This window comes from Dendrobates tinctorius, unplaced genomic scaffold, assembly GCF_039654945.1.
Source record: "Dendrobates tinctorius isolate UK_male_01 unplaced genomic scaffold, ASM3965494v1 ptg000107l, whole genome shotgun sequence".
NCBI classification, from domain to species: Eukaryota; Metazoa; Chordata; class Amphibia; order Anura; family Dendrobatidae; genus Dendrobates; species Dendrobates tinctorius.
In genome coordinates, this window is record NW_027361775.1 from 22380326 (window position 1) to 22395382 (window position 15057).

General features: G+C 42.8%; 2 protein-coding genes across 3 annotated transcripts in view; one reads left to right on the forward strand and one right to left on the reverse strand.

Moving 5' to 3' along the window:
- Positions 1–15057, forward strand: part of ALG3 (ALG3 alpha-1,3- mannosyltransferase) — an 82814-nt gene that overhangs the window by 29519 nt on the left and 38238 nt on the right. For both annotated transcript variants that reach the window (XM_073589249.1, XM_073589250.1), the window contains exon 4: positions 13645–13805. In XM_073589249.1, the coding sequence (XP_073445350.1) occupies positions 13645–13805 (161 nt within the window). The remainder of the gene's footprint in view (positions 1–13644; positions 13806–15057) is intronic.
- On the reverse strand, positions 6025–9568 carry LOC141100637 (uncharacterized). The gene is made up of 3 exons (XM_073589244.1): positions 8363–9568; positions 7513–7672; positions 6025–7402 (listed from the first exon to the last, which is right to left on the reverse strand). The coding sequence occupies exons 1-3, from the start codon at positions 8406–8408 to the stop codon at positions 6157–6159; spliced, it is 1452 nt and encodes a 483-aa protein (XP_073445345.1). The 5' UTR covers positions 8409–9568; the 3' UTR covers positions 6025–6156.

A 15057-nucleotide genomic window follows, 5' to 3' on the forward strand; every position in this document is an offset into this window, starting at 1 on the left:
ATGCAATAAACACTTTTATGCAGTTAATAAGGCCTGTTTCACACTTCCGTTTTTGTGTCCGCCAAACGGATCCGTTTCCGTTTTTTTGACGGAAACTGATGCAGACGGATCCGTTTTTAAAAAAACGGATCCGTTTTTTTGACGGATCCGCGGTAACCACTAATGTAAGTCTATGGGACAAAAAAACGGATCCTGCAAAAAAATGGCGGATCCGTTTTTTTACGGAAACCAACGGATTTTGACGGATTTGAAAAAACGGAAGTGTGAAACAGGCTTAAGAAGAAATCTATAAATTTGTCCTCAGAAAAAGTATTGCCTCTGTCAGATCCTCCTTCATGGATGCCCTCAAATCTGATCTAATTATTTTGAGAGCAGAGAACAACCTCTCTACACTAACTTGTGTTGGTGGCAAAGCAGTAACCACTCAGGCAACATCTCTGACCATGTCAGAATACAGAGGAATCGCTTGTTGCACTGTTATTTTTGATGAACGGTCAAATTTCTCAATTTCTTTTAGTGCACATGAAAAATTCTGCTGAAATGTACTGGCTGTGTTCCTTGATGGGGATGACTCTTCTTCTATGCGGGAACGCTTTGCACGGTCCTTGTGATCCAAATATTTTTCGAAATTAAATTCTTCATCAGTTGATGATGAGGGTGAAGATGTGGCAGGACGACCAAATTCTTCTTGTTCCTCCTGACTGTTCTGCAACCCTTTCATCCTTACTGCTATTTCAAACAGAGCTTCTTTTCCTTTACTTAGCTGTTGATCATCTAGAAGAATCCGATGCATTGGGTCTACATAAACAGCTGCCAAAAGAATGTTATTTTGTAATAGTAGCTCCTCTCTCCATTTCATTGATGTAGCAATGCCACTTGCAATTAACCCTCCTCTTTGGGACAGGCGAAACATCAGGTTCTTCCACTCCTTTAAGAAAATACCTGGAGTTAAGTCCTCTGCTTGTAATTTTTTAGTCACTGTAAATGGGTGCTCTAGCAATTTTTCCAGCTCAGTCACCTGATTCCACTGACTTTCATTTAGCGTCAGTTGAGGGTTAGCCATGTCTACAAGAAAGGTTTTCAGTTCAACCAAGCGCTGAATCATTAAGTAAGTACTGCCCCATCGTGTGGCTTGATCAATAATTGCCTCTTTTCCAGCACGTCTCTTCAAAATTGAGTCAACTTTAGGGGTTCTGGCAACAGTAGCCAATTTTCTCACCTTGCCAATCAGTGCAGCAGCATGTCCTTCTTGCAGACTGTCTTATAGCCAGCTGTAGCGTATGCACAACACAGCGCATGTGATGAATGAAAGAACATATTGACACAGTTTCAACAAGATCATCTAAACTATCATGTTGCTGTTCATCTGAAGCAACTTCAGTTTGCTCCTCAATTACAATACTGTGTTCCTCTATTTCAAACATTTCTGTGTCTGTGGACCCAGAATGTTCTTCTAGCTGCTGGTCACCATCATTACTCTCATTCATTAGCTTAATAGTACTTATCATATTTGAAGAATTGTCAGTTACGACAGAAAGAACTTGCTCTTTAAGTTCATAGTCTTGCAGAACCTTTTCCACTAAGACCTGGAGAAACTCACTGGTGTGATGAGCTTTGGTGTCTTTTACTGCCAATGTCTTGGTAACTATTTCATTTTTGTCACAAACAAATCGGACATTGATGGCAAAATAGTTCACTATGTGACGTGTGCAGGCATCCATTTTAAGAAACAGAAAGCGTCCCTTGAGAGTTTTTTTAAGTTCTTCCTTTTGTTTAAAAGCTTCTTCGATTACTAATTTTCTAATACTCTCTCTCTCTCCAGAGAAACACCAAGCTTGCGGGCCATTTCCCCATTCAGACACATAAAAGCTGGTCGTGAAAATAATGAAATAGGCACACTATCCTTTACAACAAGCTCTATGATCTGTTTTTTAAATGTATCTACTGTCATTGTCACAGTAACTTTGTCACTGACAAAATATCTTGCAACTGATGGCTGCAAAGTTCTCTGCTCCTTTGTTTGGCTGGAAGAGCTGGGCACTGGTTCATTGGTTTGGATGCAGTCTTTCTCATCCACTGCTTTCAGTACTTCTGGATGAAAGCGCTGTAAATGTCTCTTTAGATTAGAAGCTCTGGTAGGAGCATTTTTATCTTTGCCTGAATATGCACTCATCTTGGCTTCACAGCATTTGTTTTCGTCTGGATCATTTGTCATACACTGACAGGCATAATGTTTTCTATCTTGAGTGATGGTGAAATGTTCAAAAACAGCTGATTTAATGTGATGCTTCTTTGACATTCTCAGGTTTTTAATTCTGCATTCACAATCCAAATGACAATTGTTTTTCCTAAAAACAATTGTACAAAATTATTGCCAGGTCGTACAACTGATATAGTGGTCAGTAATACTGTTATTATTCCTCATGTACTCACAGTTAACTGATGCAAAGTTTGTTGAAAGGATAATACTTCTTACAGTCTTCCTCTTCTGAGTAGCAGGCAGCTGTGAGATGCTTGGAAGATGCACACCTAGTATGATCTAGTCTAGAGGAGGAGCTTTACTACTAAGAATTTGCAACACATTTTCACTTTCAGTTTCATACATTGTAAACCAAACAAACTAAGGAAGCATGTTGCCATAAAATACGCATTGCTTTATTAAAGTACATACAAGACACACATACATGATAAAAGGAGATGTGTATACCAGTGGGTGTCACAAATACATAGCATCCAAAAATGGAAAATAGAAGGCTCAAAACACAATATTAAACCGCCAAAAGGAAGAGTGCAAGGGACTGCTACCATACAAACTTTAATGGGGGTAAACTTGTTTGTATTATGCCCCCTGACCTACCGTCAGGATGATGTTCACACTTAGGATTTTCCATGTATACAATTATAGTAGCATATGATATATTTGGGCGCATGACTATAGTAAATTACAACACAGCGCCCACATTATGATCATATTGCACTCTTCCTTTTTGGAGGTTTAATATTGTGTTTTGAGCCTTCTATTTTCCATTTTTGGATGCTATGTATTTGTGACACCCACTGGTATACACATCTCCTTTTATCATGTATTTGTGTCTTGTATGTACTTTAATAAAGCAATGCGTATTTTATGGCAACATGCTTCCTTAGTTTGTTTGGTTTATACATTAGGTGGGAAGCGCCATGTTTTCTAAGGCCCTTGTTGTGGGAATATTCATACATTGTAAGTAGGGGGGTTGAGGCAGCAAGAGGTTAACCAAGTATAAGATTAGATAAGGGCAGTGGAAAACAGTGACACACAAGAAGTAAGGCCTGTTTCACACTTGCTTTTTTTTGCAGCGCGTTTTTCCCGCAAAAAAACGCATTGAAAAAACGCATACAAATGCATACAAACGCTGCGTTTTTTTCAAGCATTTTTATGCGCATGCAGGAAAAAAACGCAGCGTTTTTGTGCGTTTATATGCGTTTTTTGTGCGTTTGCTTTTTTTACAGATTTTGGAAAAAACCCCCAAAAAAGAAAAAAAAAAACATTCAACAACACACAAGACCAATGGGACTTCATTGTGGGTGTGATATGTTAATATATAGACCCTGTCTACAGTATTCTTCACATTTGCTTGATTCTTCTCCATGGATCTGCGCTGGAAGAGTTTTCACTTCAACTTGGATTTGGACATCGCGATGGCTCAGGCGTATGCAGTTGCTTGCCATGAACAAAGGAAGAGAGAGAGGGAGCGAAGACGGCAGCGGCGGCGTATGTGGATACATCCGATTGTTGAACTCCGGGAGAGCCGTGGGGCATACCACACCCTCTACAGCGAGCTCCAGGCAAACCCGGAGAAATTTATAGATTATATCCGGATGTCCCAAGAAAGTTTCAGGGATTTGCTTGCTCGTGTCCATCAATCCATCCGGAGACAGGACACACAGCTCCGTCGTGCGATTCCTCCTGAGGAACAGCTACTGGTGACATTACGGTATGTAATATTAAACCAAGGGGTGCGGTCTGATGTTTTTTTTTTTAAATTTAGTATTCAAAACCTTGGGTAATTAGTTTTCGTGAATGTACTAATATTTTATTTTATAGTTTTTTAAAATAATATACATAAATATTAATTTTACTTCTTTGTCTGTTCACAGATTCCTGGCGACTGGAGAAACCCTATCTTCACTACACTTCCAGTACCGTATTGGAATCTCTACCTTGTCTGGAATTGTTGCTGACACCTGCCGGGCTCTCTGGAATGTTCTTTGTCCAGAATTTCTGCCCCTGCCCACTGCTGAAAAGTGGATGGAAATTGCTGACAAATTCTGGACAGTATGCAATTTTCCCAACTGTTTGGGAGCTGTTGATGGTAAACACATACGGATCATCAAACCCAAAAGAACGGGATCTGAGTACTATAATTACAAAAAGTACTTTTCAATAGTACTCATGGCCATTGCGGATGCCGGATGTATGTTTGTAGCAGTGGACATTGGAGCATTTGGCCGTGGTAATGACTCACAGGCTTTTAAAAACTCAGACATGGGCCGGAGGTTGTATGGCAACCAATTTAATTTCCCTATGCCACGGCCTCTTCCTCACACCGAAGCTCCGCCACTGCCCTTTGTAATGGTTGGCGATGAGGCTTTTCAAATGTGCGGAAACTTACTGAAACCCTACTCCAGCCGGGACTTGGACCACACCAAAAAAATATTTAATTACAGGCTGACCAGGGCCAGAAGAACTGTCGAGTGTGCTTTTGGGATTCTTGTCTCCAGATGGCGAATTCTGGGCACGGCCATTAATCTTAAACTTGAAACAGTCGATGAGGTGGTGAAGGCCTGTGTGGTTCTACATAACTTTGTGATGGCTAAAGAGCACCCGACCTTTGAACTGGACGATGATGCTCCTAACCCATTGCCTGAATTCACTCAGCACACTCTCAGGTCATCCGTTGAAGTTGGCCAAATGAGGGACCAATTTGCGGCCTACTTTATTTCTGATGTAGGACGGGTGCACTGGCAAGATGAAATGGTGTAATGTTTTTGTTTGTTTATGGTAATAAAAAACCTTATTTGATACCATTACTGAGTGCACTATATTTTTTAAAATCCAATTAAATAAAAAACTTCCCATGTATAACTGAATTTTTTGATGTTCACACACCTGAGCAGGTAAATACACATATGAGTTAAAATGCAGCATTGCTAGTCTGCGTGAAATATATTGGAACGAGCAAAGCTGCAGGCCATGAATCAGGAAACCAATTTTTTTCAAGAGAAAATTGTCAAACTAGTTGAAAAAAAAGTATGTGATTTTTTTCAAAACCCAACCCTCAAAACCCAACCCCACCCAATGAAAGTCAATGGGGAATACAAGTCAGCATTGAGTGGATGAATGTAATCAGCTCAATTCCAACTTTTATTTAAAATTGTGGTAGTGTATAAATAGACAAGTTTCTAGAGTTATTACACTAGGCCTTGGAATGACTATACTAGGCCGTGGTATTTAAAATATGAGTATAGTAGGCCTTGGGCCTACTAGTATAGTCATATGTGAAATACCACGGCCTAGTATAGTCATACCAAGGCCTACTGTAATAACTCGATTTTTACCAACTAGGATCTTGTTTCACGAAAAACAAACTGGTGAAACTTGACAAGTTTCAACAGTTTGTTTTTCATGAAACCAGATTCATGTTGGTAAAACTAGAGTTATTACACTAGGCCTTGGAATGACTATACTAGGCCGTGGTATTTCAAATATGAGTATAGTAGGCCTTGGGCCTACTAGTATAGTCATGTGAAATACCACAGCCTAGTATAGTCATACCAAGGCCTACTGTAATAACTCGATTTACTAGCATCTTGTTTCACAAAAAACAAACTGGTGAAACTTTTTAAGAAAGAAACTTATTTTTTAGACAAGTTTCAACTTTTTGTTTTTCATGAAACCAGATCCAAGTTGGTAAAACTCGAGTTATTACACTAGGCCTTGGTATGACTATACTAGTCCGTGTTATTTCACATATGACTATACTAGGCCTTGGGTTGGTTTTTAACATGTATTTACCCATCAGTGTGTGTGAGCGGCGCAAACAACATTAATGAAACTTTGTAATGGTGAACCACAAATGTAAATTTATTTTTAATCACAAAAATAAACCAAAAGAATTATTTTTTCCGGCGTTTGGGGGCAGATGGTTTCAATTTGGGGGTGTGCAGGGAATATGCAACACTTGCAGTTGAAGACGGTGTTTGAGGGGAAGGGGCAACAAAACTTGTGGGGGAAGGTAGTCCAGTTAAGGGAATTAAACTAGGAACACTTGGAGGAGAGGAAATCTGTTCAGGTACATTTGTTGTAATGGCATGTCGCCGTAGGCTTGTGTGCCTGGACCGACTTTGGCCCAATGCCCGCCTTGATTGATTTCGCCTTGAACTTGGGGCAAATATTGAGTGTAGGTCCCCCGTCTGCTGGGGTGGCTGCTGCTGCTGCTGAGGTGGCTGCTGCTGCTGCTGCTGAGGTGGCTGCTGCTGCTGCTCTTGGTTGGCAGTGCTCGTCCTTGCAGGAGGACTGGTGGCGGCAGTGATGGTCCAGGTTTGCGGAGTGGTGGTGGCAGGGCTACTACATGTTGTTGTAGCGGCAGGGCTGTTCCATGTTTGCCTAGTGGTGGCTGAGCTCCACGCATGCATGGGAGTGGCGGTGGTGCTCCAGACAGGAGCAGCGCTTGCCATGGTGGTGTCGGTGAAGTGACCAGCTGCACTCAGACTTGTGGTGGTGTAACGGTGGGTGTCCTGGCTTTGAATAGAGGTGTCCGTGCAGTGGTATGCAGCACAAGTCGGTAGTGAGGTGAAGCGAGTCAATGGTGGCACAGGTGGAAATGACACCACTGACTGCTGACCGTACCGATTATGCTGCATAGCCTGCAAGAAAGCATGGTTGCAGGCCTGCAGCACATTCAGCTGTTGCTCAGGACTAAGGTGTTCCGCCATGCCCTTTTCAATCTTACTAAAAAAATGGTGTGCTGGTCTGTTGAGGTCGGCCTCCAGACGGTCAAGGCGCTGTTCTACAGAATTGAAGCGGTGTTCAAAGTGGTTAAAACCACGTTCCATGAGTGCAAAACCGCTTTCAACTCTGTCGGACAGCGACTTGAGGCTGGAATTAAAGGCCTCGCTCAAATGCATAAACTCGGGCAAGACATTCCTGTCCAAGGCCCTCTGCCTCTGGCGGGTAGTGCCCGCATAACCAGTGGCAGAGACCTGGGACAGGGGAACACCTGATGGCCCAGCTTCCTGGTCACCAGCTGTGTGTGTGGCTGACCTGCAAGGTGCTTCATAGCTGTCGGATGGCTGGGACGGGTCAGAGGACGTCCGAGGAAGGACCACTCCAGGGCCAGGTTGCAGGGTGCTGCTCCAGGTGCTGTGGAAGAAAGGAAAATCATTACTACCATGCCTTTACAAGAAGCATCAGCTGTGGATTAGAAAAACACAGATTAATAAAAATAAAAACCCAAAATTTATAATACTGACGATCTCGTGGCAAGGACCGGTCTTAGGAACTGCAACGCGTGATAGTGACGGTATCTAGTTCTGGTCCTTGACGCAGATCCACTGCGAACCTGGCCCTCAGCACGAACATCACTGTTGAAGCGGTCCTTGATCGAACGCCAACGTGTTCGGACTTTGTCCACTGTTGGGAAAAAAAAAACAGTGCCGTCAAGGACAACAGTCACTGCAGCACAATATAGCAATACAATACTCAAAGCAGTCACTGTAGAGCCCGATGACACTGTTGGGTTTCCTGCTAGAATATACCTAGCACGAAACCCAACAGTGCCGTCAAGGACAACAGTCACTGCGGCACAATATAGCAATACAATACTCAAAGCAGTCACTGTAGAGTCCGATGACACTGTTGGGTTTCCTGCTAGAATATACCTAGCACGAAACCCAACAGTGCCGTCAAGGACAACAGTCACTGCGGCACAATATAGCAATACAATACTCAAAGCAGTCACTGTAGAGCCCGATGACACTGTTGGGTTTCCTGCTAGAATATACCTAGCACGAAACCCAACAGTGCCGTCAAGGACAACAGTCACTGCGGCACAATATAGCAATACAATACTCAAAGCAGTCACTGTAGAGCCCGATGACACTGTTGGGTTTCCTGCTAGAATATACCTAGCACGAAACCCAACAGTGCCGTCAAGGACAACAGTCACTGCGGCACAATATAGCAATACAATACTCAAAGCAGTCACTGTAGAGCCCGATGACACTGTTGGGTTTCCTGCTAGAATATACCTAGCACGAAACCCAACAGTGCCGTCAAGGACAACAGTCACTGCGGCACAATACAGAGCAGGGAAATACTCACTAAACGCCTTTTTGGAGGATGCTGTGGTGCTGTCCCAGCCATCCATCAACGCTGCGGCCACCTCATTCCATAGCCGCCGGGTCACCACATTGTCCTTGTACAGCCGGTCACGGCTGTCCCACAACGGCGCACGCTCCTGGACCAGGCTGATGAGCTGCTCATTATCCAGGTAGACGTCTTCATCCCGTTGTGGAACCTAGACAAAACACATTCATTAGAATAATCAAATTTAAATTGAATAAAAAGTTACAAAAAAAAGAAACATAAAAAAGAGTAAAAATAGAAGATAAAAAATAAAGAACATTACAAATCATTTGATACATACATTCCGTATCACCACCGGGACTTGGCTTCGATGCTCCTGCTCTTCGCCCTCACTAGTCCCGTCCGCAGAAGATGATGATGATGATGTCTTAAAAAAGTTGAAAAAAACGTAAGAGATTTGGAGTAGCAGCAGATATACTTACCAGATGCACGAAAATAATCACCTCACGGTCTGCTTGCGCCAATTCCTGCCGCGATGGGGAATATTCGGATTCTGAAGACATACTGCATGTAAAAATAATAAAAATCATTAGTACATACATAATTTAAAAGGACAGGCATATAATGTAATATACTCACATTCTTGACGCTGATAGAAGATGGGTTCCTTGGTGACTGTCTGCTCTCCAATCTGTCAGTGTAGTAGTGGCAGAGTTTTGGCAGGCACCTCCTTTATATAGACTTTTTTTTTTTTGACTTTAGAAGTTTATAACTAGTACAACAAGTGGACACCACTAAAAAAACGCATACATGCGCATGCCAGTGCGCACGTATGCGCATCCATAGGCTATAATGGCCATTTTTAGCGCAAAACGTGCGCATACGTGCGCATGCGCTTTTTTGCAGGACCAAAAAATGCAACATGTAGCGTCTAAAATACAAACGCACACCCCAAAAAAACGCAGCGCATGAAAATCGCATACGTGCGCATGCCAGCGCGCAGGTATGCGCACCCATGTTAAATATAGGGGAAAAAACGCATGCGCACGTATGCGTTTTTTTCAAGCGCAAAAAAACGCAAATGTGAAACCAGCCTAAGAAATGTCTCTATCTCCAGCAGAACTGCTTATCACTGTTGTTCATAGTTTGATAGAACATATACACTCACTGGCCACTTTATTAGGTACACCTGTCCAACTGTGTGTTAAGACTTAATTTCTAATCAGCCAATCACATGGCGGCAACTCAGTGCATTTAGGCATGTAGACATGGTCAAGACAATCTCCTGCAGTTCAAACCGAGCATCAGTATGGGGAAGAAAGGTGATTTGAGTGCCTTTGAACGTGGCATGATTGTTGGTGCCAGAAGGGCTGGTCTGAGAATTTCAGAAACTGCTGATCTACTGGGATTTTCACGCACAACCATCTCTAGGGTTTACAGAGAATGGTCCGAAAAAGAAAAAAAATCCAGTGAGCGGCAGTTCTGTGGCCGGAAATGCCATGTTGATGCCAGAGGTCAGAGGAGAATGGGCAGACTGGTTCGAGCTGATAGAAAGGCAACAGTGACTCAAATTGCCACCCGTTACAACCAAGGTAGGCAGAAGAGCATCTCTGAACGCACAGTGCGTCGAACTTTGAGGCAGATGGGCTACAGCAGCAGAAGACCACACTGGGTACCACTCCTCTCAGCTAAGAACAGGAAACTGAGGCTACAATTTGCACAAGCTCATCGAAATTGGACAGTAGAAGATTGGAAAAACGTTGCCTGGTCTGATGAGTCTCGATTTCTGCTGCGACATTCGGATGGTAGGGTCAGAATTTGGCGTAAACAACATGAAAGCATGGATCCATCCTGCCTTGTATCAACGGTTCAGGCTGGTGGTGGTGGTGTCATGGTGTGGGGAATTTTTTCTGGGCACTCTTTGGGCCCCTTGGTACCAATTGAGCATCGTTGCAACGCCACAGCCTACCTGAGTATTGTTGCTGACCATGTCCATCCCTTTATGACCACAATGTACCCAACATCTGATGGCTACTTTCAGCAGGATAATGCGCCATGTCATAAAGCTCGAATCATCTCAGATTGATTTCTTGAACATGACAATGAGTTTACTGTACTCAAATGGCCTCCTCAGTCACCAGATCTCAATCCAATAGAGCATCTTTGGGATGTGGTGGAACGGGAGATTCGCATCAGGGATGTGCAGCCGACAAATCTGCGCCAACTGTGTGATGCCATCATGTCAATATGGTCCAAAATCTCTGAGGAATGCTTCCAGCACCTTGTTGAATCTCTGCCACGAAGAATTGAGGCAGTTCTGAAGGCAAAAGGGGGTCCAACCCCTTACTAGCATGGTGTACCTAATAAAGTGGCCAGTGAGTGTATATTTGAGTAACATTTATAAAATTCATATGAAAGTTCAATTATGAAATATTAATACATTTTTTTTAAAAGTCGGAGTCGGTACATTTCTACCGACACTAACTCCGACTCCACAGCCCTGCTTACTAGCGCTATTAGTTCCACAGTGCTTTACAGACATTATCATCACTGTCTCCATTGGGGCTCACAATCTACATTCCCTATCAGTATGTCTTTGGAATGTAAGGAGAAACTGAAGAAAACCCATGATGAATTATGGTAGTTAGTTAATAAATGTATTTCTATGCAGCTGCACGCTTCGGTCCTCCCAGTGCCAGCGGCAGTCCCAGGTTTTCATGCGAGAGACTCGCACAAGAATTGTGCAAGTGTCTCGCAAGTGAGTATGAGGCCTTACACTGAAGATTGTTCTTCATGACGATGGCTGTATATTTGGGGTCGTTGTACTGCTGCAGAATAAATTTGGAACTAATAAGACTCTTCCCTGATGGTACTACATGACGGATAAGTATTTGAGTGTATTTCTTAACATTGATGACACTCATTAATCCTGTCCAAATTTCCAACTCCATTTGCTGAACTGCAGCCACAAACTTGCAAGGACCCTCCACCATGCTTGATTGTTGCTTGCAGACACTCAATCTCCAACCCTTCAGTAAACAAACTGCTTTCTGTTACATCCACATATTTCACATAGAGTCCAGAGAACCCACTGCAATTTTTCTGTACCCCAGTTGCTATGTTTTCATGCATAGTTGTGTCAAGTGGCCTTGTTTTCATGTTGACGGTATGGCTTTTAGCCGCAATTCTTACATGAAGGCAACTTCTGACCAAATTCTTGGAACAGTAGATGGTGTAGCTGGTCCAACTCATTGCAGCCCGTAGTGAGGTGATTGCACTGGTGGATATCTTCCAGTTATGAAGGAAAGCAAGCATGATGTGTCTTTCCTCTACTGCACTGTTTACTTGTCAGACCACTACATCTATGGTCATCAATGGTACCAATTTCTTTGTGCTTTTTCAAAAGATCTTGAATAGCACATTTGCTTTGAAATCTTTGCCTGATAGACACCCTATTAATGCAGTACACCACTCAGATTTGCCCTGGTGAAAGGCCTATGACATGAATTTATGTTCCACAACCTCATCTTTGTAGCAGAGTTCAGCTGTTCCTCATCCAGTTTTAAAGCGAACCTTTCACCAAATTATTAACGTTGGACATAAATTAAGAAAATGCTGAGGGGAGAGAGCGCAGATTGGAATTTATATTAAACAAGTGCTGTTTGCACTCCCCTTTTTGATGTCTTTATAAACTTGTCTATAATTCCACTGGGTGGATTACTTGCTGGTTCCTCCTGTTCACGGTTTGCAGCACAATCCTGGGCACTTGTGAAAGCACTCAAGGTGTTTCAGTAGGAAGCCGCATGTGTCGTTGTTCTCCAGGTAGTGTGCGATACACTACCTGGAGATACGGTGGGATACGGTGATATATTCCAAAACTAAGTTTTATTAACGCAGCATATAACGTGTTTCCACTCTTATGAGTTTCCTTCAGGTATTACATATAAACTATTACTATTTTGTGCATTTTATATATAAAGGAAGTCAGTGCATATCATTTTTGGCGGGTGCCATACCAGACACACCCATATTACTCCAACTTTATCCAGAGCTTTACACGCATAAAAGCAGAAATATTAAAAAGCTAATCCAAATCAAATCCAATTTAAAAAAATTCTAAAATATTTTTCTAATGGCATATACAAAATTCATAAATAAAGGCATGTCTGTGGAAAATTGCAATTAAAAAAAACTAGAATGAAATAGTTATTGGGTTACGTACCTTTTATAACTCTTAAAACTAATCATATACTTGTGGGAGGTTTGAATATACCAATGAGAAAATATACTAGATATGAGGCAGGCGCTATCCCCAAAAAATCTGCTTTCCTCCAGGATAATAATAAAAATATCAATTTAATAGAACAGCCGACTTTACCCATTTCCTCTATACCGGGGGTAGCCCCGTTAACAGTATACAATTCCAGGTCACAAGAGACAAACCCTGAAGCAATTGGTGTCTGTAATGCTGACAGTATAAATCATGATGAGGGAGAGGAATAGAGTAATTCACAGTTTTCATTTCCATCCTTAAATTCAGTGGTTTCAGTAAACTATACACAAGAGCCATGTTACTGCGCATGATCTAACTTGCTAGTACCTGGTGACCCGGATGTAGTCCGACAATTGGGTCACCATGGCAACGATCAGGAAGCTGTGATATCGTGGGGTCACTGATCCAAGGGCAGAGAGGGGCTTTCTTCCTTCTGCCTGCTCGCCAAATGCTGCAATTGCAGCATTTAGGGGGTTAAAGTTTCGAGAGCAGTGTGGGCACCGCTCCTGGCATTGAGAGCCGGGTGTCAACTGTCAGAATCAGCTGACACTTGGTGGTGATCACGCGCACACAACCCCTGAGGGGTCCAAGGTCTGCAAGTACCAGGCGTCCTGGACATATGGATGCGTCTAAGGTCGTAAAAGGGTTAAAAAGAGAAAAAAAACAACTTTATTCCACTTTGCAGCCACTATTTACAGTGTGTGTCCTATTCTACATGAAAAATTTGGTGAAAGGTCCTCTTTAAATTTCCTGCACAGCTGTTTACACCTGACTATAACCCTACTGATTCCCTGACATTGGGCAAGTGTACATAAAGTGATGGCGGTTTGAAGGCAGGAGGTGGTCACGCCAACTACTGAAATGATTTTGTTCATTCACTTTGCAATTTAAAAGATAAAACTATTAACACTTCTGTTTTTTATAGCATCCTTACGTTGTAGCATATTTTTATATATGCATAAAAAAATAGTAGCACAGCATGTGACGCAAACTTACTGTCTGTTTTGTGACCCTCAATTCTTAGGTACCTCCGTATGTTTTCTTCTTCATGTGTTGTGCTTCATATCGAGTGCACTCCATCTTTCTTCTGCGCCTCTTCAATGATCCAGTGGCTATGGTCATTTTATTCTTTGCCATCAACCTGATATTACAGGACCACTGGAGCTGGGGCTGCTTTTTCTACAGGTAATTATGGAATCTCTTCATTGCCCTAATCAGATATCGCTGCAGTTACACTGAAACATAGTTCAGTATGTTTTATCTGATTTAATGAAACACTGGCAGTTTCCCCATAGACCGCTGTTTCCACGCAGTGACAGTTCAAAGGCACGTCCATGGACATTAAGGGGTTAAAGAACAAAAAAATGCATCAAATTATTCTAGCAATTCCTCACTTCGTCTTCTTTTGCTTTGATCCGCTTTAGTCATGTCAAAATTATAACTGAAAGATACCGTATTTTTCTTATTATAAGACGCACCTTTCCCTCAAAAATTTGGGGGGAGGAAATGGGGGTGAGTCTTATAATGCGGACATAGCTTACCAGCTGCGGTGGAGTGGGATCCCAGGGTCGCTGCTGCAGGAAGCTTCTGGCGAATGCAGGAGTGGGGTGATGCTGCCGGTCGCAAGTCCACTGACATTTTGTGAAAGCCCGGAGCCCCTGCATTTTCCATGCTTTTCAATGCAGTGGACTCTGAAAATGGCCACCGGAGGCAGCGCATGTGCAGATTAAGATCTCGGCACTGAGATTTCTTCTCCTGACATCTTGTGTGTGCGCCATTTTCCCAGATTCTACTGCATTAAAAAGCATGGAAAGTGTGGTGGCTCTGGGCTTTCACAAAATGTTGACGAGAGCCCACGCGCTGCCTAACGCCACATCCTACCAGCGTGGGACCCACAGCATCACCCCATTCCTACCTCTGCCGCACATCACATCCTACCAGCTTGGGGCCTGCAGCGCCGCCAGCTTCCTGCAGCAGCGAACTTGCCACCTTGGATCTTGCTCCACCGCTGCCAGCTTCCTGCAGCAGCAAACCTGTCACCTGGGGTCTCGCTCCACTGCCGCTGCTCCCCCCAGGTAAGCTACCCTAAAAGTGGATTATATGACACACTGCTGTTTAATTAAAAACATTTTTTCCTATTTTCCTCCCCAAAACTTGGGGTGCACCTTATAATCCGCAAAATACGATGTATAGAGAAATCTTGTATGCCCTCCCCTTTTTTTTTTTTTTTCATTGCTCTGTGTGTGACTAAGATAACTAACTGCATGCAGTAGGACAAAAGATTGCCAAGCTTCAGGCCCTGTCAGAGTATTACTTATAAGCCAGGCTGCACAATTTAGCTATGAGCATGAATATGGAGGGAGGGCATTTTTAATTTATACAGTAGTAATAAGTCTGTACACAGCTGTTCATGGAATATGTACATTGTAGATTCAGA